This window comes from Emys orbicularis, chromosome 7 (genome assembly GCF_028017835.1).
Source record: "Emys orbicularis isolate rEmyOrb1 chromosome 7, rEmyOrb1.hap1, whole genome shotgun sequence".
In the NCBI taxonomy this organism is placed as follows: Eukaryota; Metazoa; Chordata; order Testudines; family Emydidae; genus Emys; species Emys orbicularis.
The window spans coordinates 56,057,514-56,081,829 of record NC_088689.1 but is presented as its reverse complement, the minus strand read 5'-3'; the positions used below and the strand labels follow the sequence as shown (position 1 = coordinate 56,081,829).

Here is a 24,316-nt window from a genome sequence, read left to right as displayed (position 1 = left end):
CATAGATAGTAGCTACTAAAGGAATCTCCCCAGGAGAATTAAAGGGGTCCAAAAGGGAAGTTTTCTTAAGGTGGCTGAAACCTTTTCTAGAGAAATAGGTCATGTGGTCCTCCAATATTTCCCCTTTTAGTCGCCCTAAAAGAAAAGCTCTGGGCATCTATCCCTGAAAATCAGTCTGCATGTTGAAGACAGCACCAACTAATTCCAAAGGAATCTCTGCATATTTTCAGTTAAACTTGGTAAGATTCCAGCGCCATCAGGAAGGCTTCCCTTAAAGAGAACTTTAACTCTTCCTGGGAGATTTCTTTAAGCATTGCCTTCATCTGGCTCATCTTTCTAATACAAAGAAGAAAAAACATTTTCATGCTATTTCTATAGCAGTTAGCGCAAAAAAATGTGTGATAAAAATGACATTTGGGCAAAGCTAGGAGTATGGGCTTGGTCTCAGATAATAACATCTCAAAACCAAGATCCAATCCAAACCTATATATTCCTCTAAAATATTCACATCGTCTGTTGTAACTCAACCAAAAACAAAGAAATACTACAAATGCATAAAATTATTTACTGCTCCATCTTTTTATGATTAGACACTGCCCAAGCTTCCAGTGCCTCCACTGCAACAGACCTTGCACATGTACCTACAATGCGTGAAACACTTGATTCCAGAGGAGCAATTTAGGAAGACCACGGCCATAGTAGAACAATTTGGAGTTTCAGGAGGCCTAGGAGAATCCTTACAGCAAAAACTTCTAGATAGAAGGGAGAAGACTGGAAACTGGGTAAGCAAATGCACATTAGAAAAGGAATGGCTTGTGTGTGAGGCTGCTCATTTATAAGTTATTTGTGATGTCCTACATGATTTACATGAATAACCTTTATATCAGGTTGCTATAAATCAGGTCACCTTTTTGGATCAAGTCCAGGTGTCAGACTAGATTAAAACGTGCTCGTGCTTTTACTCAGCTTCTACCCACAATCCCAGAAGGGTAGACTGGAATGTTTCTAAAATGACTAGCCACTGACATAGTTAAAAATCTAGATATTTGCAATGCCATCATTAGACTTCAGGGTCAACAACTCAGTAGGATGGATGAGGGCAGTTCACATCTCTCAGAGCCATCGTTTTAAGCTATTTGCACACGCAGGCAGAGAGCGCTATATCCCTTTTGGAAGGCTCTCTGGACAGCCTTGGGCACTAGAAATTTTTTATTGAAAAAAAAAGTTTAAATTCTTCACAAACTGATGGGGCTACAAAAGGAATGTGGGCATGGTGTACTATTGGGTACCATTTCCGTCTGAACTCTGATCAAATCAAATTATTCTGGGCTGTATACATGGGGAACATGGTTTTAAAGAAGACTATTATTTGCTTTTCTGTATAGTATGTCAAAAGGTTTGCCTAAAATACCATCTTTGCAGAAAAAAAAATTGTATGCTCCATGCTGAAGGCCTCAATCTTTAAACAATCTAGGTTTCTGCTCCCTAAAGCAGGAAAAGTTCAATACGTTATGGATAAATTGTGTTTGATCTTTGCAGACAGTTACAGGCCATCCATTCTGAAGCTGTCTCTACTGGCCAATCTGAAAAATGGCAGTAGTGACAGCATATTGGATAATGAATGAGTGACAGAAATTGTAACTAAATGTTATGTATTAAGGTTTATCCATATCATCTAGGAAGAGGATGAAATCCTGGTCCCACTAAAGTCAATGGAAGTTTTGCCCTTGATTTCAGTGAGGCCAGAATTCCCCCCAGCTTTAGTGATATGATGCACATGAACCTTTGAACAATTAAAGTGTTTCTATATTCAGACCTAGATTGTAATGATGACACGACAGCTGGATTTTAAAAGCCGACACATTCCAAGTAAAAAATTCTCTCCCTGCTGTACAGACTACACATAGATATCATCTGCAAGTTGCACTGAATGGTCAAATCTCCTTTTGTTATTCTGTTCCTAAAATAATAATTAATCTTCTTGGTTGGAGAAAAAATACATTTATTAAATAAAAAAGTGTTTCTAATAACTATTTAAGGAGGGAGCTGATCATTCAAATAAGAAATGTGACCCGCCTGAAGGGTACAAGAATTATAGATGAGCCACATATAAGGCTTTTCTGAAATATCACAACATCCAGTCTGTCTAGTAAAAGTAATCATTCAATTGTTAAGACAAACTAGAGTTATTTTAATTTGGAATTTAACTTCCCAGGAATAAAGCTTTGGCCTCTTCTCCTGAAGACTCCAGGGAATGTGGGGGAAGGAGTTATTTTCCGCATCTGTTCCAATAACGTTGAAAAAAATCTCAAAGGAAATATTTTTCAGCAGATGCATAAATTCATAATTAGTTTTGCATAATTTCTCTGTTTATATTTACTGTACTCAAAGTGTGTCTGCTAAATTCAGACAGACAACTTGATTTTCCAAACAACTCTCTGTCTTCCAAAACACGGTGATCAACAACAGCATGAAATAGTGGCTGGGGATATGAGAATGTCTTTGTTGTACTTTCAACTTCTGTACACAAATGCTTAGGAGGTCATTACTTGTGCTTATATGGGCCAAGTACTGATAACAATCACACTCCGACATGCCAGCAGTTGATGTGCTTCTCTCCCTACCTCTCAATGGCATAATCCACCTACAAATTTGTTAAATTAAAAAACAAGCAAACACGCCATGCTGGAACTGCTTTGAAATTTTGACCTTCACATGGTCACGTGGACCTAAATTTTCAAATGACTGGTGTTTTAGATGACTCAGTTTTGGAGTTCCCCACTTCAAATAGTCCCGATGATCAGATAATGCTAAGTACCATCCCCCTCTTAAAATCAGTCCCTTTGAGGTTTCTTACATTGGGCATCCAAAAACTCAGGCACCCAGAATCACTAGTCACTTTTGAAAATTTAGGTCCTGTTGTTGTTTGTTTTTAACTATATTGTCTGTCTTATTTGGGCCCTGATCTTGCAACCGATGGCATGTAAGTGGACTGCTGCACATGCATGAAGCCCCATTGACTATTATAGGGTTCTGTGCAGGCTCAGAATTCCACCCATCCACTATTATCTGCAGGATCAGGGCCTTAGATTATTAAGTTCGCTGGCGCTATGTATATCTCTACATACTGCACAGTAGTAAATACACTGAAGGTGCTTGATAGATAATAAAAATAGCATCTAGGCAATATCAACCAACATTTGTACCAACTATCTGCATAAGGAAAGCCTACACTGGTTAAATTCTATCCATCCTTGAACATACAGTTGGTGTCATTAAGAAATAAACACTTACCATTGTTTCTTTAAAAATACTTTGCTGTGAACAAATATATAGGTAATAATACAATAAACTTGTTGTTTTTTTATGGTGCACACTGTAAATTACCATAGATTGAATGATAGGATAATGGATTTGTGGCTGATTTAGAGTGAGCTGAGACCACTGAGCCCAGACTGAAAATGATTAATGGCCCCATTAATCAAAGCCCACATTTGATGCATTGTGCCACCAACCACTTACACACACACACACACACACACAATTTTACTTGGTTGTAAGATGTTTCCTCCCCTTCCCTTAGGTGTTTAACTACTGGTTGGATGACATGTACCTCAACAACCGGTTGGCTCTTCCAGTCAATTCCAGCCCTGCAATTATCTTTGCCCGTCAACATTTCAAGGATGTGAATGACCAGCTGAGGTAATGTATTAAAGACCACAGCTTTTGCCTCTGAAAAAAACCCTTTAAATATGCTACTCTGGCAAACAAATAACTAGCTTGTTTAAACAAATGAGGGTGCCAGTCATTAAACCGTTCCCTATCGTACATACTGGCTATAGGCAGCTTCTAATTTCACTCACGCAGAAACCTTAAGTTAAGAATTATACTTTAAATAGAAAATTTTGCCATCACATTTATCATTTTAGACAAAATATACTGGTGGAACTTTTAAAACTAGGGATATCTGTGAAGCATCTTAAACTTCTCATCAGATACTTTCCCAAATCAGAGCTCTTTGCTGGGAAAAGAAATCCTGACTCCATGCACGCTGTTTAGAATGGAACAGTCTCCAATATGCTACAGTTACAACTCAGCAAGCTGTAGCAGAGCCCTACATGTCAGCCACCCTAATTTGAGGTCTTTGTGCCATGCAGGAAAAACATTTGTGCTCAGTTTGGCATCTCCTGGGAACTGATGAGTATGGAAAAATATAAGCCCCAAAGTTAGTATACTGCCCAATCTCCCACCATGTACCCCAAGGCTGCACAAGTGCTGGAAAGTGGGCACTAACTTTGCTAGTGTCAAAACAACCTGAAAGTGCAATGGAAACAACTGGGTTACCAAGAACTAGTATAGAAAAATCAACACCCTCCGACAATACAATAAAATCCATTCTAAAACAACAGTCAGTGCTTTGTTGTCATTGATCAGGATAACAGATTAATGGAGAAGACTGCCGCAGAGCCCAAAGATAAGAACTTGGAGATACAATATTAAAACATGAGCTAGAAGAAAAACATTTCCGGGACTCATGAAGAATTAAGCTATGTACAACCAGCAGAACAGATAAGAAAACAGGGTTGGGGGGAGAAGGGTCCCTTTAACAGACAGTGTTTTCAAAAATTACTTTATATAAAAAAGTAATTGCATTACTCCTGATTATACCTGCTGCTGCACGTATAACCAATGAATTCTGGAGCCCTGTTGCTAAAATCACCAGCATCCAAAGAACATTTTTGGTGTTGACCATTTCCCTATATGGATATAAGGGTGGCTAAATTTATTTTAAAAAGTGAAAACATAAAGAATAAACAAAGTTTATACAAGCCAAGTACACAATATACATCCCCAGATGCTATTAAAAAAGTAAGCTTCCAGTTCTCAACCTTTGCCAAATCATTCCCCCCTTTTTAAACAGCAATACAAAGCAAATCTACTTTCAAATATTGCAGATTTCCTCTTTGCTTTTAGCACTTTCCAGCTGCACATTACTGAAAGAGTAAATTGCATATGAATTTATGCTATTATAATTTTATAAAAACAGCCAGAACCTTGAAGCTGATCTGTATTATATTAAAATTTTGCATAGACAGAGCACCATGTCTTTTTTTAAACCTACTCTAAACATTAGAATAAATGTGCTTCCTCTTGTTACTGAATAGATTCACTGTGCACATTCTGTTCTATGAAACTACGCTTTGCATTTCTCTAATGCATATGACTTGTAACAAACAAATACTTTTAACATAGAGGATCCCATTCAGAAACATAGCAAATGGGCGGTCTGAGGAAATAATGTTCCTGCCCCACAGCCATGGAGCAAGAGTATATATTTCAGGACAGCAAGTACTTCAGTACACCAGGTAGTACTTAAGCATTTATATTGCTGAGACTCCTATCAAGGATGCAGCCCCCATCCCGTTCTGTAAACAACTACTTCCAAGTATCCAGTCTAATTTTGTTTAATTGTTAAATAAGGATCATCACTACATGATTGTAAACTCTGTGGGGCAGGGACTGTCATTTTGTTCTGTGTTTGTATAGCACCTAGTACAACGGGGTCCTGGTCCATGACTAGACACTATGCTCATAAAAATACATAACACTAATTATATACACTAGTCAACTAATTTTTCCTCTGCATGTGTTTGTTAAAATTAATCATAGTTTTTTCCCCGTTCTTGCCAAGAGACAGACTCTGTCATGCTGTAGAGCAGAGGTTCTCAAACTGTGGTCCGTGGACCACCAGTGGTCCGCAAGCTCCATTCAGGTGGTCTGAGGCTAGTTCTCTCTAAATGTGCGCTCCTAGATGGCTGCACACGAGAGAATGAAGGGTCACCCACCTAATTAATGGAGCCATGCAGGTGTGGCTCCACTAATTAGGTGCCTGGACCCTGGAGAAGACACACATGTAAGGTGAGGTGGTGGCCTTGGGGGGAATAGAGGGTAGGTGGGAGGGGGCAGTTGGGTGAGAAGAGGGGGTGGGGGGAATTTGGGACATGCAGGGCTGCAGCGGCTAGAGAAAGAGGCAACTTTCCCCAGCTCCAGGGCTGCGGCTGCCGGGGAGAGATGCCCCTCCTTCCCAGCCCCACCTCGGGGGCTGCTGTGGTGGGGGAGAGAGGGAGAGACCCCTCTCCTTCCCAGCCCCAGATCGGGGGCTGCCGCGGTGGGGGAGAGAGTGCACATCCATCACATTAGAAAGGTAAAACTACTGATATTAAAATATGAGTTGTGTGCTTTTATCCAAAGCGCATTACAATAGTTAGCTAACGGTACAAACAACATTTGGAAAGATCATTAAGTGGTCCGAGACCCTCAGCAATTTTCAAGTGGTCTGCAGAAAAAAAAGTTTGAGAACCACTACTGTAGAGCATAATTGATCTTTATGGGCCTTCTTGGGCTCAGACTGAACTCCCAGAAATGGCACCATGTTGCTGCATGGCAAAAGAGTGAGGTTATTTCTATTTTTTACTTACAGGTTTGCTGCTAATCTCATTTCAGGAGTGCTGGATTATAAAGCTTTACTGGATGCGTAAGTATTTTGGAAATAGAATCACTGACTGACTACAAATATAAAGAGCTCTGATTAGGAATGCTTGGAGGTGTCCAAAGTCATGCTACATTAGGCCATAATTCATTGGACCACTCTAATGTTAGGAACTGAAATGGTTCAGGTATGGTAGCTTTGGCAACACCATGGTAGCTTTACATGCTTCTCCTTTATTACTACAATATGAGGTGCCAGATGAGGATTCTTCATAAGTCATGTCAGTCATCTGTCAGATACACAGTTCAATCTACAATACAACATAAAAATCTGACTAATGTGACTGTTTCAGACCTACCTAAGGAGTCCATCCTCTCCAACTGCAGATCAATGTGTGGCAGTGTCATAGCAAAAATAAGGAGGAGTCCTTGTGGCACATTAGAGACTAACAAATTTATTTGGGCATAAGTTTTTGTGGGCTATAACCCACTTCATCAGATGCACGGAGTGAAAAATACAGTAGGTAGGTATAAATATACAGCACATGAAAAGATGGGAGTTGCCTTACCAAGTGGGGGGTCCGTGCTAACAAGGCCTATTCAATCATGGTGGATGTGGCCCATTCCCAACAGTTGACAAGAAGGGGTGAATATCAGAGGGAAAATTACTTTTTGTAGTGACCCAGCCACTCCTAGTCTTTATTCAGGCCTAATTTGATGGTGTCAAGTTTGCACATTAATTCCAGTTCTGCAGTTTCTCAATGAAGTCTGTTTTTGAAGGTTTTTTGTTGAAGAATGGCCACTTTTAAGGCTGTTATTGAGTGTCCAGGGAGATTGACGTGCTCTCCTAGTGGTTTTTGAATGTTACAATTCTTGATGTCTGATTTGTGTCCATTTATTCTTTTGTGTAGAGATGGTCCGGTTTGGCCAATGTAAATGGCAGAGGGGCGTTGCTGGTACATGATGGCATATATCACATTGGTAGATGTGGAGGTGAATGAGCCCCTGATGGTATGGCTGATGTGGTTAGGTCCTATGATGGTGTCCCTTGAATAGATATCTGGACAGAGTTGGCAATGGGGTTTGTTGCAGGGATTGGTTCCTGGGTTAGTGTTTCTGTTGTGTAGTGTGTCATAGCAAAGTTTGCCAACACCCCTATGTATTACTTGAGAACCACCAGTTTGGTAAACTCCCTCACAAGTATCTGTACAATTTTCCATATTTCTGATATTTGCCTCTCCACCATGGTTAATTTGTTAATAGACATCCCCTACCCCATCCCAAAACAATAAACCCCACAAGAGGAAGCCTAATCACACCCAGGTTCTACTGCTGGTATTTAACCAAAAAAGTTGTAATCCATTTTTCTTGTTGTACATGGAAAATGTAAATGTAGGAAAGTATCTCCAGCAGTCCTTGAGAACTATACTATTAATAACAGTATTTTACATATATAGCACCATTCATCCACCTGCACACCTGCACATCTACCAATGTGATATATGCCATCATGTGCCAGCAATGCCCCTCTGCCATGTACATTGGCCAAACCGGACAGTCTCTACACAAAATAATTAATGGACACAAATCTGACATCAGGAATCATAATACTCAAAAACCAGTGGGAGAACACTTTAACCTGTCTGGTCATTCAATGACAGACCTGCGGGTGGCTATCTTACAACAGAAAAACTTCAAAAACAGACTCCAACGAGAGACTGCTGAGCTGGAATTGATATGCAAACTAGATACAATCAATTTAGGATTGAATAAGGACTGGGAATGGCTGAGCCATTACAAACATTGAATCTATCTCCCCTTGTAAGTATTCTCACACTTCTTATCAAACTGTCTGTACTGGGCTATCCTGATTATCACTTCAAAAGTTTTTTTTCACTTACTTAATTGGCCTCTCAGAGTTGGTAAGACAACTCCCACCTGTTCATGCTCTCTGTATGTGTGTATATATATCTCCTCAATATATGTTCCATTCTATATGCATCCGAAGAAGTGGGCTGTAGCCCACGAAAGCTTATGCTCTAATAAATTTGTTAGTCTCTAAGGTGCCACAAGTACTCCTGTTCATCCAAAAGAATTCACAAACTACATTCCAGCAGTACCACTGAAATGCATCCACCCAAAGAGTGGAATGTGGCAGACAACCAATGTACAGTACACTGCACCATAGTGGAGGAACGGAACATTTTCAATCATGGGATAATGAGAGCCCCCTTGTCATGCATCCTGACCAGCATTCATTTGGGCCAGGGAAAGGCAAAGTCGATATTTAGCCATCTGAGGTCTCACCTAGGGTAACCAGATAGAAAGTGTGAAAAATCGGGACAGGAGGTGGGGAAGGGGCAATAGGTGCCTATATAAGAAAAAGCCCGAAATATTGGGACTGTCCCTATAAAATCGTGACATCTGGTCACCCTAGTCTCACCACCTGTGAATTGATTATAAGAAAAGAAATTGGAAGGAGTTGTTGGATTTTTTTACTTCAAAGTCTGAAACTATTCAAAAACTTATCACACTTGGTTGCTCAGGAACATGTGCTTTTGTCTAAGATAAACTATAGAACTGTATGCCGTATCTGCATATCTAAAAATACAGATGTTGACATGTTATAAACTACTTTGTCACTACATCTTTACATGACAGCATGGTATGCATCTGTGAAGAGCTAGGAATACATATTGCTTAGCAAAGATGTAACATTTCATCTTTAATATTTTGACCTGGGTTCCTTGATCTAAAGAAGACTCGTCACAGTATTCCTAGCCTCACTTTAATAATTATTTACTCCCTTTTCTATAAGTTCTACTGTTGTTGCTCACCTTTGGGTACCAACACTAATATTTCCTCATTATAACTATTAATATTCCAGTATCCATTGTTGCCCTGTTACAGCCGTAGGATAGTCAATGTAATCCTAGCATCTTTTGAATCACTACATAGGCAAACACAATAGGCACAAAACTAGTATGCAAAAGCAGTTCATAACTTTCCAAGGTACAGTAAAGCTTTGCTATCCGGCATGTTGGGGGAATGGTGGTGCCGGTTAGTCAAAAATTCCGGTTACCTAAGAGTTATACTTACCAATGGAATACCAATTTTCAAAGACATAGAATACAATAAAATGAATAAAATATAAAATAGCATAAAGGTGCTGTACTCACCAATCCAGTAGTAGTAGTGCACTGCAAAGTGGTTGGTTTTTTGAAGCACTTAGGTGTATACAGGTAAAGTTTTCTATACAGTAGGTTATCTTATGACACTACATATCACTATGGGCAGCACACGGCGGACACCCAGATCACTAAAAATACACTTAACACTAAAACTATACTGAACATAATTTAATCTTTGATGATTCAGAAGGTACTTCAGGATCTTGCAGTGCCTTGGCGTCATCATTATCAACATCAATTATCATTGTAGATGTAGAAGGTGTAGGAGATTGGGCTGAATCTGTAATGACCCTATGACATACCCTGGAAGCTGGTGTTTTGAATAAATCCCTGGTATCAGTTTGCTTACTTGTCTTCTGCCTCTTTTGCATAAAAGTAGAGTGCAGAATATGCAGTTGCATAACCTCCTGGGCAGTATACTAGTCCTGGTTATTAGATTGAAGATTTGTATTGGGAAATATCAGAAATGCCGGTTAATAGAGCTTTCTGGTTGATAAAGTGCCAGATAACACAGCTTTTACTTGTATGTGGTTTTAGCTATGTAGATAGCCTAGTTGCCTGGTTAAAGTATTTCAAACAAAGCCTAACTTAGACAGACAGAAATATATAACACAAGAATATAGCTTAACATATTAAATCAGTGCAAGTTTTGTTGTCAGAACAATATAGTATAATGTCCCCTTTCTAAAATCATTATAATCACGGGCTTTCTTATCATCATTGTTATTATTTACTATTCTTGTAAAAATAGGCCCAAAACGAGAGTGGGAATCCATTGGGCTTTGTACTACATCAGAACATAAGAGACTGTCTCTGGCCCAAAGAGCTGACAATCTAAATAGACAAGACAAAGATGGAGGGTGGAAAGAAAGGAAGTATTATTATCCCCATTTTACAGATGAGGACCTGAGGCACAGGGAGATTAAGTGACTTTTCCAAGGAAGTAAGTCATACAGGAAGTCTATGGCAGACCTGGGAATTAGAGAACTTTCTCTTGGTCTAGTATCTTAACCACAAGACCAGTAATTTCCCTTTGGCCCCCTACCTACAATGACAACTACATTAGTTGACAGTACAATGTCCTACATTGTCAGTACAATGTCCTACAATTCATAATCAGAAAAGAAAATATTCCACAGCAAAGTAACAGATTTTGTTCTGGTCACTAAATAGGCATTTTAGTGTGTATTGTTGCCAGACTCCTAGCAATTAAAAAGGATCCAGCTGCTAAATTTCAGCATTTACTTCCCCCATGTGTCACTCTAAGGGCCAGAGTTGTTTGGTAGGATTAAATTAACTCCTCACTGTCCAGATGATTCCCCTCCATCCTGCCCATTCTACTGATTTCCAGAGATGGAGATGTTTCCCTTAAACATTCTAAGCAACTCTAGCCTGGACTTCCAGTACAAAGCACACATGGCCTTCTAGGGTGCATGTCAGCTTCAGATGTTCAACTGATTTTCATTTATCCTACAGAGTTTTGAGGGTCCCTTCTAAGCAGGCTCCCTACTCCTACCTCAGGACTCTTGGTGGAAAGCAGGCTTTTTTTTTGGATGGGCAGGGGATACATATGTGAAAGATTTTATACTGGATGATGAAAAGTGCAAGTGTACTGTATATTCACAGATGATGAATATATGTTGCAGTCACTGATTTGCATGCCCTGCTATTGTTTGAGTCTCTAACACATATTCATTGAATGCAAATACAATTCCTTAATGAATATGCATGAATCTGCCAGGAATGATGTATTTAACTTTGGTATGGGAATTCATCTATTTCCTTACACTGTAATCTTGTTTTTATTATTCCATTTGTATTGTACCTAATCTAATTGTAACAGAACAAAGGACAGATTAGATTTCTTTTCCTTTCTGTCTCTGTCTCTCTCTCTCTCTCTTTCTACTTTTCTCTGGCTTTGTTTCTCTCCTCTCTCTCCAGCAATGCTATACCTGTTGATTTTGCTCGTGGACAGCAGTCTGGTCATCCTCTCTGTATGAAGCAATACTATGGACTCTTTTCTTCCTATCGTCTTCCAGGCCATACCAAAGATACTCTTGTGGCCCAGAAAAGCAGCATAATGCCAGAACCAGAGCACATCATTGTTGCTTGTAACAATCAGGTGAGTAGGCATTTTGTTTTTAAACCTTTTCCTCTTTCCTTCAGAAATCGGGTATGCATAAATTTGCTTGATAACAATGTAATACGATCATTGCTCCAGGATCTCACTGAATGTACAATACATGATGGCACTGGACTCAGTCCTGAAGCCCGTACTCAGTTCTTATCAGTGATGTGCTGCCAACATTTTAACAAGAAGCTCCCATAGTTTTTTTTCCCCTTCCTAGCCCAGCTTACATTCTGAGTACACTGCTACAGCGAGGAAAGATGTGGGACTGGGGAAAATACTAATTCAGTTTCCATTCAAATAAAAACACTTATTAAACAGGGAAGCAACACCACAGGCAAAAAAAATTATACGAAGTACATTTGCTGAAGTGTTTATATTTTCACCTGAAAACTCTATTGGATATATTGGCATACCACATAGTGTTCAGCCTGTATAATTTAGAGTGAGGGTGGGAGGAGAAGAGACCTTGTACAGTACCCCTCCCATACAGCATTTGTTTGCAAGTCCCTGACATTTAATACAATATGGTGCATTCCAAAGGCAAAGATTTTGCTTTTTTTAAATGTATTGTAAGGAGCAGAGCTGATCACAAAACAGCATTTCTCTTCCACAGAAAATTCTGACATTTTGACATTTGTTTTCTTTCTAAATCGAGATGAAAAGCTGAAGTTTCAGAATCATTGGCAATGTAATGAGAAATCCTGTACTCATGAAATTTTCTGGATGGATTAAGGCAGCATCCTTGGAATCCCTGCCTGCCAGCCTGTGTGGCTTAACAGAACAACAAGCCAATCAAGAGTAATAATCGGAGGGCAGAAGATTAAGGAACCTATGGGTAGTGAGAAGAGTGAGGAATGACATGTCTATGGGGAAGGAACTGGCAGTGAAAGTCTATTTGTGGGGGCTGAAGAAGGATGATAAGAGTCAGGAATCAGAGGGAAAGAATCTGGGTAATCTTTTTTGTGGTGTGGGGTTTTTGTTGTTGTTGTTGTTTGGTTGGGTTTTTTTGTTGTTGTTGTTGTTTTTGGCAGAAGGGGAAGTTCTGGTAGATCTAGGTCCCAGATGGTCTTAATCTGACCCTGTCAGTTTCTCTATCAAGGTGGTTTGGATTAATCTGGAAAAAGCATCCAGACACCTGGCTGTTTATCCATCCACAATAGATCACTGAATCTTCTACAGTTTACTTATTGCTAATGGTCAGCTTTTGAATGCTGGCAAAACTTTAGAGAGCAAGCAGCGTAACTTAGCACATAATAAATGGGTTATAAAAAGCTCTGTGGGTTCCCCATGTAACAGTATTGCATATCCCTATGCTATTTTTAAAAGAGCTGGGACTATGGAAATTATTAACATCTTCCTAGTTTTAATTGCTCAGGTGTTTTTAATCTTATTCAAACAATGTAAGCCAGACTGTGAAGAACTTCAAAAAGATCTCACAAAACTAAGAGATTGGGCAACAAAATGGCAAATGAAATTTAATGTGGATACATGTAAAGTAATGCACATTGGAAAAAATAACCCCAACTATACATACAATATGATGGGGGCTAATTAGGCTACAACTAATCAGGAAAGAGATCTTGGAGTCATCGTGGATAGTTCTCTGAAGACGTCCACACAGTGTGCAGCGGCAGTCAAAAAAGCAAACAGGATGTTAGGAATCATTAAAAAAGGGATAGAGAATAAGACAGAGAATATCTTATTGCCCTTATATAAATCCATGGTACGCCCACATCTTGAATACTGCATACAGATGTGGTCTCCTCATGTCAAAAAAGATATACTGGCATTAGAAAAGGTTCAGAGAAGGGCAACTAAAATAATTAGGGGTTTGGAATGGGTCCCATATGAGGAGAGACTAAAGAGGCTAGGACTTTTCAGCTTGGGAAAGAGGAGACTAAGGGGGGATATGATAGAGGTATATACAATCATGAGTCGTGTGGAGAAAGTGAATAAGGAAAAGTTATTTACTTGTTCCCATAATATAAGAACTAGGGGCCACCAAATGAAATTAATGGACAGCAGGTTTAAAACAAATAAAAGGAAGTTCTTCTTCACACAGCACACAGTCAACCTATGGAACTCCTTGCCTGAGGAGGTTGTGAAGGCTAGGACTATAACAGGATTTAAAAGAGAACTGGATAAATTCATGGAGGTTAAGTCCATTAATGGCTATTAGCCAGGTTGGGTAAGGAATGGTGTCCCTAGCCTCTGTTTTTCAGAGGGTGGAGATGGATGGCAGGAGAGAGATCACTTGATCATTACCTGTTAGGTTCACTCCCTCTGGGACACCTGGCATTGGTCACTGTTGGTAGACAGGATACTGGGCTGGATGGACCTTTGGTCTGACCCAGTATGGCCATTCTTTATGTTCTTATGTTCTTATTCTGCTCTCACTCCAGTGTAAATCAGGAGCCACTCAACTGAAGTCAGTGGAGATACACTGGTATCAAACCCAAACACAGGTGAGAGCACAGTATCAGGCCCCAGCATGTTAGCACACCACTTCCCTCAGCCATGTAATTCTCACTGTGCAGAGCTGCAGCACCTCCAGGCAATCCCACATTGAGCGAGATGTTTTCTTACAGAGCTTAGTATAATCTGCCTGTGATCCTTCTGACTTTTATCATTTCCCTGCAGTTCTTTGTTTTGGATGTTGTTATTAATTTCCGCCGTCTCAGCGAAGGGGATCTGTTCACTCAGTTAAGAAAGATAGTCAAAATGGCAGAGAACGAAGAAGAGAGGCTGCCTCCAATTGGTTTACTGACATCTGATGGAAGAACTGAGTGGGCAGAGGCCAGGACAATCCTCATGAAAGGTTAGCAGCGGCAACCCCAACCTTCTCTTCTTCATCCTCATCATCATCACTGGTCCTTGATGGGAGGTGATCCTTAAGGCAAATAGATGGCTAAAATCTCAGACCTATTGTTGAATTCCTCTAGCATGAGGAAGTTCAATTCTTGTAAGCATTCAGATGTATCATCACACAGAGGAAAAGAAAGTATGATTTTGAGCCAGCTGTGTAACTCCAGGGGCAATACCATGTAGCTAGATTTCATCCCATGCTTTGTCTTTCCTCTGATAAATTCTGAACATGCCATCAGAGTTTGTGATTTGTCTATTTCTTCATGGTCAAACTGTGATAATGAGTACAATGCATCCATAGGCTTTAGAAAGTGTTGGATAGTCTAGCACTTTATGTTTTACACCGTGTTCAAACTGAAGCAAGGTAAGAGAAATTTTCCTATTTATCTTTCTCTCTGAAAAATGCTAAATCATCCCTTTATCTCTGGCTCAGAGATATTAGGAAGAATAGTATTTGTGCTTTAGAAATGCACCAGAGTTTACCAAACAGGTTGTCATTTCAAAATATTTCCCCAGAGGAGGATACCCATTTCCCTTGCAGATTAGTAATAATGGCTTTTCACACAATCCACCCACCCTCAACCCTCATTACAACTAAACAAGAAAAATGGAATTTAAGCATTAACTTTTCTATAAGAATGCATAGTATAGAAATGATGAGTTTCTGGAGACCTTCTATCTATAAATTACAGTGTTAAGTATAGATTGGAAAATTCTCTATCTTTCTTAGAATCAACCTTATTGAAGAATTATTGGGCTCATTTCTTATAGTGTTTTCTTCTTATTCAACCTGATCGTCAACTGGTGTGATCAGTGTAACTCCATTGACTTCAAAGGAAGTTAAGCCAATTTTAATCAGCTAAGGATCTGGCTCATGGTGTTTTCATCTACTCAGGATCCCCAGGAACTTTGCCTTTGTAAGAGGGCTGACTCTGCAGCTCCCTGCAGCCTACCCTCTGTTACAGCAGTGGTATCTATTCTGTGGATAGAGAATATCTGTATCAAGGAAGTGCCAATCTGATACCATTGTCCTGCACTAAAATTACTTGTGTTTAGGAAATTCTGCAAATTCTACTGGGTTGGCAATGTGCCAGGTTGTTGGAATGCCCAAAGAGCTAATGTTCTTGGCTCTGATTCAATACTCGGATATTCTGATTTTCCTTTCGAGTCGGCTCAATACTTTTGTCTAAGTATTCAGTTGCTTTCATTGTTGAGTCTTGTGTTTGCAGCACCCTTTCACTCTCTGAGCTCCATTCCTTCAAATTCCTGAGCAGCAAGCAACATTTCTCTTGATGTGGTTTGTAAATAATCACTGTGTAAACACAGGTTTCAGAGTGGTAGCCATGTTAGTCTGTATCAGCAAAAACAACGAGGAAGTCTTGTGGCACCTTAGAGACTAACAAATTTATTTGGGCATAAGCTTTCATGGGCTAGAACCCACTTCATCGGATGCATGAAGTGAAAAATACAGTAGGAGGTATAAATACATGAAAGGATGGGGGTTGCTTTACCAAGTGTGAGGTCAGTCTAATGAGATAAATCAATTAACAGCAGGATACAAGGGAGGAAAAATAACTTTTGAAGTGGTAAGAGAGTGGCCCATTACAGACAGTTGACAAGAAGGTGTGAGTAACAGTAGGGGGAAATTAGCATTGGGAAATTAAGTTTAGGTTTTGTAATGACCCAACCACTCCCAGGCTTTATTCAGGCCTAATCTGATGGTATCCAGTTTGCAAATTAATTCCAGTTCTGCAGCTTCACGTAGGAGTCTGTTTTTGAAGGTTTTTTGTTGAATAATTGCCACTTTTAGGTCTGTTATTGAGTGACCAGAGAGATTGAAGTGTTCTCCTACTGGTTTTTGAATATTATGATTCCTGATGTCAGATTTGTGTCCATTTATTCTTTTGCATAGAGACTGTCCGGTTTGGCCAATGTACATGGCAGAGGGGCATTGCTGGCACATGATGGCATATATCACATTGGTAGATGTGCAGGTGAATGAGCCCCGGATGGTGTGGCTGATGTGGTTAGGTCCTCTGATGGTGTCTCTTGAATAGATATCTGGACAGATTTGGCACCGGGGTTTGTAGCAGGGTTTGGTTCCTGGGTTGGTGTTTTTGTCGTGTGTTGTGTAGTTGCTGGTGAGTATTTGCTTCAGGTTGGGGGACTGTCTGTAGGCGAGGACTGGCCTGTCTCCCTGTCTGTGAGAGTGAGGGATTGTCCTTCAGGATAGGTTGTAGATCCTTGATGATGCACTGGAGAGGTTTTAGTTGAGAGCTGTAGGGTGACGGCTAGTGGTGTTCTGATACTTTCTTTGTTGGGCCTGTCTTGTAGTAGGTGACTTCTCGGTACCCTTCTGGCTCCGTCAATCTGTTTCTTCACTTCACCAGGTGGGTATTGCAGTTTTAAGAATGCTTGATAGAGATTCTGTAGGTGTTTGTCTCTGTCTGAGGGATCGGAGCAAATGCGGTTGTATCTTAGCACTTGGCTGTAGACAATGGATCATGTGATGTGGTCTGGATGAAAGCTGGAGGAATGTAGGTAAGTATAGCGTTCAGTAGGTTTCCAGTATAGGGTCGTGTTTATGTGACTATCGCTTATTAGCACTGTAGTGTCTAGGAAGTGGACCTCTTGTGTGGACTGGTCCAGGCTGAGGTTGATGGTAGGGTGGAAATCATTAAAATCTTAGTGGAATTCCCATCGGTCCAGATGATGAAGATGTCATCAATGTAGCGCAAGTAGAGTAGGGGCGTAAGGGGACGAGAGCTGAGGAAGTGTTGTTCTAAGTCAGCCATAAAAATGTTGGCATACTGAGGGGCAATGCGGGTACCCATCGCAGTCCCACTGACTTGAAGGTATAAATTGTCCCCAAACCTGAAATAATTGTGGGTGAGGACAAAGTCACAAAGTTCAGCCACCATGTTTGCCGTGATGGTATTGGGGATGCTATTCTTGATGGCTTGTAGTCCATCTTTGTGTGGAATTTTGGTGTAGAGGGCTTCTACATCCATAGTGGCCAGGATGGTGTTTTCTGGAAGATCACCAAAGGATTGTAGTTTCCTCAGGAATTCAGTGGTGTCTCGAAGATAGCTGGGAGTGCTGGTAGCGTAGGGCCTGAGGAGAGAGTCTACATAGCTAGATAATCCTGCTCTCAGGGTGCCAATGCCAGTGTATTTCTGAGAGAATTCTCTGGTCTAGATACCAGCAAAGAAAGAGAGGCCACCTAAGATGATAAATAGGGTATCTAGATGGAAAAAGAGTTATTTAAAAGGCCAGATTCTGAAAGAAGGCTTCAAACCTCAGAGGTTTCATGCTAATGTTCATCACAACTGAGTGCTGGAACATATATGAGCAAAACCAGACTCTTTTTCTGTGTGTGCCATTTTATGCATGCAAACACTTTTCAAGTATTGACACCTACTTGTTCAGGTGAGAGATTGGAGGCACTGTATGTGGAGGCACAGGAAAGGATGTGCAAAACTCAAGACAAACAGATTTTGCACAAGTAAATGTCATGTAGATGTTAGTGCATGTCATGGTTATGACAGTTTGGTCCCAAAAATCAAACCTACCTCCTTTATTTTTCCCTATTGGATTGGTAGTCTAGTGCCAATTATTTTGAATTAAGACTATCCTGGGTTACACTGGGAAAAAATGGTTTTCCTAGTTAAGTTTACCACAGCATTTGTGGTATTTTCCATTCTACCTGCAGGAAATTCTGTAAATACTATGGTGAAATAAATGTTCATTCTTTTTGTCACTAATTGTGACCTGCAACAGCCACCAAAACACGAAGGACTTGATCAGAGGCCCATTGAAATCAACAGACAGATTCTCATTGGCTTCAGTGGGCTTTTGTTCAGGCTTTTATAAAAATATCACAACATTTGGGGGTACAAGTTTGCATACAACAAAATGGTGGCCATTTTTGTATGAACTTGTAGAAAGAGAACATTTTCTTTAAAACATTCCTACTTTTTTTTCTGTTTTCCAAAGTTCCTTTAAATCCATTTTTCATTCTGCTTTGCAAATGGTCTGCTCCTTGAATTTCTACTTGCCATACATTTTGAGCCTGTGCTAGAAGGAAATACACATTTTACTTCTGCATGTATGCAAGGGATATAAGTGTACATATTTGATGCCCTCTTATTGCTCCCCTCTCATAGCAAATAGCTTATCCTTTGATCAGAGTATGCTTCTAATAAGAAAAAAAAAGTGTGTCTTGTGTTTACAAAGGATACCAGATTCACAGCACTGGAAACTGAAGTCAACAGATCAGAGACAGCATAAGATGTGTCAATAACTTTCTCAAATCCCCAAGCTATCAACCCATGCTACATTCATACCAGTAACTTTGACATGAAAAGTTTTCTATCCTAATACAATTATCTGAGTCTGTCGGTCTCATAGATCTCAATGTTCTAAAAACCAATAAAATATCAACATGGCCATGGCACTCTCATGCTGTTGGAGTTTGGCTAGACTTTCAGGAAACACATTCATCCAGTATCAGAGGGGTAGCCGTGTTAGTCTGGATCTGTAAAAGCAGCAAAGAGTCCTGTGGCACCTTATAGACTAACAGACGTATTGGACCATGAGCTTTCGTGCATCCGTGCATGCATCCGACGAAGTGAGTATTCACCCATGAAAGCTCATGCTCCAATACGTCTGTTAGTCTATAAGGTGCCACAGGACTCTTTGCTACTTTTACCTTCATCCAGGTGAGTCAGAGCAGATGTTGAGATATAATAGCATTAAAATATGCTTGCGGGGTTGACTTTGGACCCCTACAATTTTATTGCCACTAGTGGATGGAGATCCGTAGCTGTACTGATGTCACGGGGAAAAAATAATTGAAGGGACATAAAGATTAATAGTTAGATATAAAAAAATCATAGCTACTGAATTAGTGAATTTCAGCAAAAGAGGAAAGACAAACCAGTCGGCTGAGTTGCTCCAAACATTTGCAGAAAGAGCTAGTATAGCTTATCCTGATTTTGTTATTTTAAAAGTAATTATTCCCATTTTCTGGAAGATAACAGAAACACAGTATTATCAGTCCCAAACATCCCAAACATTAACAAAAAAACATGCCAGACCTCAAAAAAAGTCATGAGATTGGCTTAAAAAGCATGAGGTTTAAAAAAAAAAAAATCTTTGCCTTCTGGTTGCTGAGCCTGTAGAGTACACTCATACCACTTTTTCAGGCTTTTCTCTGCAACCATGAGGGCAGAAACTTTTTTTAAAAATGAAGCTGAGAGTTTTCAGCTAATCATCTGTTTCCAGGAACTGTTGCTTTAATAGTATAATAATACCTAACACTTAGATAGAGCTTTGCATCTCAAAGAATATGACAATCATTAATGTATTTATCCTCACAACACTCCTGTGAAGTAGGGAAGGGCTACTGATATGGTAAGTCATTGCTACAGGTGGAGAACTGAGGCACAGAGAGGCTAAATGACTTGCCCAATGCCACAGAGGAAGGCTGTGACGGAGCAGGGAATTGAAGCCAGGTCTCCCAAGTCCTAGCCTAGTACCCTAACCATATTGCAAAACTTGCAATAAAAACACAATAGTTGGCAACAAACTCATCTAGGCACAGGTGATGGTCTACAATGGGAGATGGGGCAGACTGAAAGTGTCAGCCAGTGGCAGTTCTTCAGTGCAGGGAGCAAGGGAGCGAAGCAGCAGGAATGGGTTTTCTACACTGGAAAGGGGTATTGTGAGAATAAACATATTAGAGATTGTGAGGCATTCAGATATGATGGGGATGGTAAATGGGTATTTAAGAGGGTGAGGGTGCAAAGAAGCTATAGGGTGTCATACTTGGACACCAGTCACCATTGTTATACACACAGTCATTAACTGTGAGTTCATATTGCAAAGCTAATAAGATACAGAGGTCTAAATTCAGATCTGATGTAAGCAAGTGCAAATCTACTAAAGTCATTAGAGTTGCAGTCTCACCTACAGTGTCTAAATTAGGCCCATGACTCCCTTCCCTTCTTTTCCTATTAAAAAATAGTTCCTCTAGAAAGATTGATTTACCATATTAAATGCAATTCTGTATGTTAGATAAGGGGGTAAAAAGAACAAATTGTTCATGCAGTTTTTGTTCTCTGCTAGCCCCTTGTTTTCATTCCTTCTAGATTTTTTCCCCCATCCCAAGTCATGGTATATGAGTTCTTGTTCAGTTCATTTTCTGCTTACATGATAAACTTGTCAGTGTTTGACTGATTGGTTCTCTGGACATGTTCTGGTTCATTTGTAAGGGCATTTTCCCATTGCTTTGCTATTTCTAGCATGGGAGTCTCATTTTATTCACTTTAAAAACCTAGGTTATCGCAGCCCTGAATCCATATGTCAGAGTGAGGGTTGCTGGTGTGTAGGCAGCAGCTGTAATAAAATGTATAAACCTGTGAGGTAACATAAGCAAAACATTGAACAAATAGTAAGCAAACATGGACAACAGTTTTGTAATTCAATATGCAACCAGTTTTTGTTTCCATAATATTAGGAGCATTCTGTATACAAATAACAACATTAATCATTTATATAGCATTTTCCACCTTAAAGAATGCTAATGGATGTAACAATAATGCACACATAGCACCAGTGAAATATAGCCATCTCAGGACACCTCAAAATGGCACGCACTGGTGAAAGAAGAGATGTACGGGTAAGGACACTGGGACAAGACCTACTCTTATAAAAAGTGCTGTGGTAGCTTTAAACCCAATGCCCAGCAACAAAGCGCTCTGTATTTATGGTGTACCATGCATGCTGCAAGGGAACCAATTAAATTTAACAGAAGCCACGGCTTGTAATCTAAGGGTATGTCTACACCCAGCCGCTAGTTCGGCGGCTGGGAATCGAAGTTCTGGGTTCGACTTATCGCGTCTTGTCTGGACGCGATAAGTCGAACCAGGAAGTGATCGCCGTCGACTGCGGTACTCCAGCTAGACGAGAGGAGTACCGCGGCGTCGACGGGGGAACCGCGGCGTCGACGGGGGAGCCTGCCTGCCGCGTGTGGACCGAGGTAAGTTCGAACTAAGGTACTTCGAACTTCAGCTTCGTTATTCACGTAGCTGAAGTTGCGTACCTTAGTTCGAATTGGGGGGTAAGTGTAGACCAAGCCTAAGAAAGATAAATGAGTTCTTCAAGCTCATCTTATCTATTAATTTACAAGTTCGAGGTTAAAGTCTAAGTGTAGGACCACACAGGAATTCTATGAGTCAGACTATGAGCCCTTTACTTGTACTGGTGAACAATAGGTCTGCTCCTGTGGGTAAACTGAGGTCAGTGAGACTACTCCTGTAACTGTTCACTGCAGCAAGCAAGGGGCTCACAACCTGGCCCTATTCATCACTTTAAACCAGTGGATCCCAACTATTTCTTGCTGGAGCTGCCCCTTAGATTGAGCTAGTGGAGGAGTGCACCTCCTCACCCAAACTCCCAGAATAGTTCTTCGCTTTCATTTTCTCGCATGTCCTTTTCTGTTTGTTTTCTTTTCGGTCTCCCGTGTAGCTTTTTCTTTTCTGTGCATTTTCTTTCTCCTTTTCACTGCACAGTGACTGAAGAGATAGTGTAAATGACAACATCACATGAAGCAAGAGAGCAGAAGCTAAGCTGTTAAGAGGGATTTTAAGGCAGTGTATGAAACTATTTTTTGTTTGATTTTGAGAACAACCATTTAATGTCAATCACTGACTAATATACCTTGGAATACAAGCACAGACTTTGTTAAAGATGCCACACTTTTACCTTTTCAATTAAGGGATTAAGAGCTAACAATAAACATTTCTGACACTTCCTACTGGCCTTCCCAGGGAAGACTAGACTTTACATTCCTAATGTTTTGGAGTTAAAAGCCATACAGAAAATAAACAAAGAAACCATTCATGCCTTTATCCATCACCAAGAAGAAAAAAGGAGCGCAAGCCCAACTGTTAAAAAATCCTATGCACATCACCTTTGAGTGAGAGAGAGAGAGACAGACATACAGAGACAGAGTCAGAATGGGGGAGAGAAGCATGGACTGAAAACCAAAATAAGTGCATTTAGTTCAAAGTGTGTCAGAGACAGAAAGGGATGGAGGAGAAGCAGAGCATGGATTACACAATAAAGTGTTCATGAAACAAACCCCACAACTTCATATTTTTCCATTTTCAAATTATAATAATACCTAGCTCTTATCTGTCATTTTTATCAGTAGATCTCAAAGTGGTTTGCAAAAGGGGATAAGTATCATTATCCCTATTTTATAGATGGGGAAACTGAGGCACAGGAAGTGATGTGACTTGCCTAAGGTCCTCCAGCATGCCAGAATTGGGACCAGAACCCAGGTCTCCCATTTGCCAGTCCAGTGCTCTGTCCTCTAGATAGTGATTTGAGACCAGCTGAGCACTCAACTGTAGAATTATCTTCTTTATTGACATGAAGCTGGCAAAGTTGGAGACTCTTTTTGTTTTGTTTTTTTACAAGAAACTTTGAGTTTACTGACTAGGCAGATTCTCTTCAGTGCTCCCAAGTTGAGAATTTTCAGGATAAATGAGAGAACAAATAAATGTTTCTTTGTTCCAAAAGGATTTTTACTGTGAAAACTACTTAAAGAAAGGGGGTGACGCTGAAGAGAGCCAGTTATTTCATCGTGGAATGTTTATCAAGACACATCCCAGGGGTCACATCTGCTTTGATAAAATCTAGTTGCACATGTCCCGCCTGGAACTTTTGTCAAGCAAAAGCCCAGTCTTATTACACACGAGACTTGGAGTGAAGAAGCCCAAAATGGAAATTCTCACCATATGGGACTAAATATTTCTTATGAAAAGCAATGTGATAGGAATAAAGCTAACAGATGTCATTTTACTGCCCAAATATGATGTGATGAAAAAGTCCAAGGTGAAGTAAATTGGACCTGAGTTCCTACATGGTTACTTCAGGAAAACCAAAGGCCTGACTTTGCCCCATGAGTTATGGTAAGGTGGGTAATTTTTGGAGATTGATACTGTTGAACTACTATAAAAGAAAGATAGTTATATTGCAAAATTAACACAAAAGACTGAATTCTTTGGAGTAAGAATTGTCCTCCTACTCTATACATCTGATCCTTCAATGAGTTCTGATGGCAACAGGGCTCTGCAGGACAGAGGAGCCCTTCTGCCTGGAGCTCATTGCAGGATTATGGTCTATAGTTGCACACCACCTCCTTCTATGGAGCCCTCTAGGTGCTATTGTAATGCAAATAATAAGATGCAGTTGTAAATGTGTCAATGTTTTATCCACAGACTCTACTAACCGAGACTCCCTGGATATGATTGAACGGTGTATATGCCTGGTGTGTCTGGATGGCCCAAGTGGGGTGGAACTCAACAATACAAATATGGCTTTGCAACTTCTACATGGGGGAGGCTATGATAAAAATGGTGCCAATCGCTGGTATGACAAACCCATGCAGGTAAAATCTTACTGTACTTGGACATGTAATTGCTCTGATACACACTAACAATGACATACTCAAGTCTCATGTGTCAGGGCTGATCACCACAGGGGTCCGGATGGATACCCATCTGCATGCCATAGTAGGCCAAGTACATCACAGAGGGTTTTCATTTCCTTTGGAGTATCAAGCATAGAC

At 40.2% G+C, this 24,316-nt stretch overlaps 1 protein-coding gene across 1 annotated transcript in view; it reads left to right on the top strand.

Moving 5' to 3' along the window:
- Window positions 1-24,316, top strand: part of CHAT (choline O-acetyltransferase) — a 44,339-nt gene that overhangs the window by 1,703 nt on the left and 18,320 nt on the right. Inside the window, exons 2-7 of the mRNA XM_065408293.1 lie at window positions 591-782; window positions 3,584-3,702; window positions 6,482-6,535; window positions 11,622-11,802; window positions 14,452-14,629; window positions 23,967-24,136. Coding sequence (XP_065264365.1) covers window positions 591-782; window positions 3,584-3,702; window positions 6,482-6,535; window positions 11,622-11,802; window positions 14,452-14,629; window positions 23,967-24,136 — 894 coding nt within the window. The remainder of the gene's footprint in view (window positions 1-590; window positions 783-3,583; window positions 3,703-6,481; window positions 6,536-11,621; window positions 11,803-14,451; window positions 14,630-23,966; window positions 24,137-24,316) is intronic.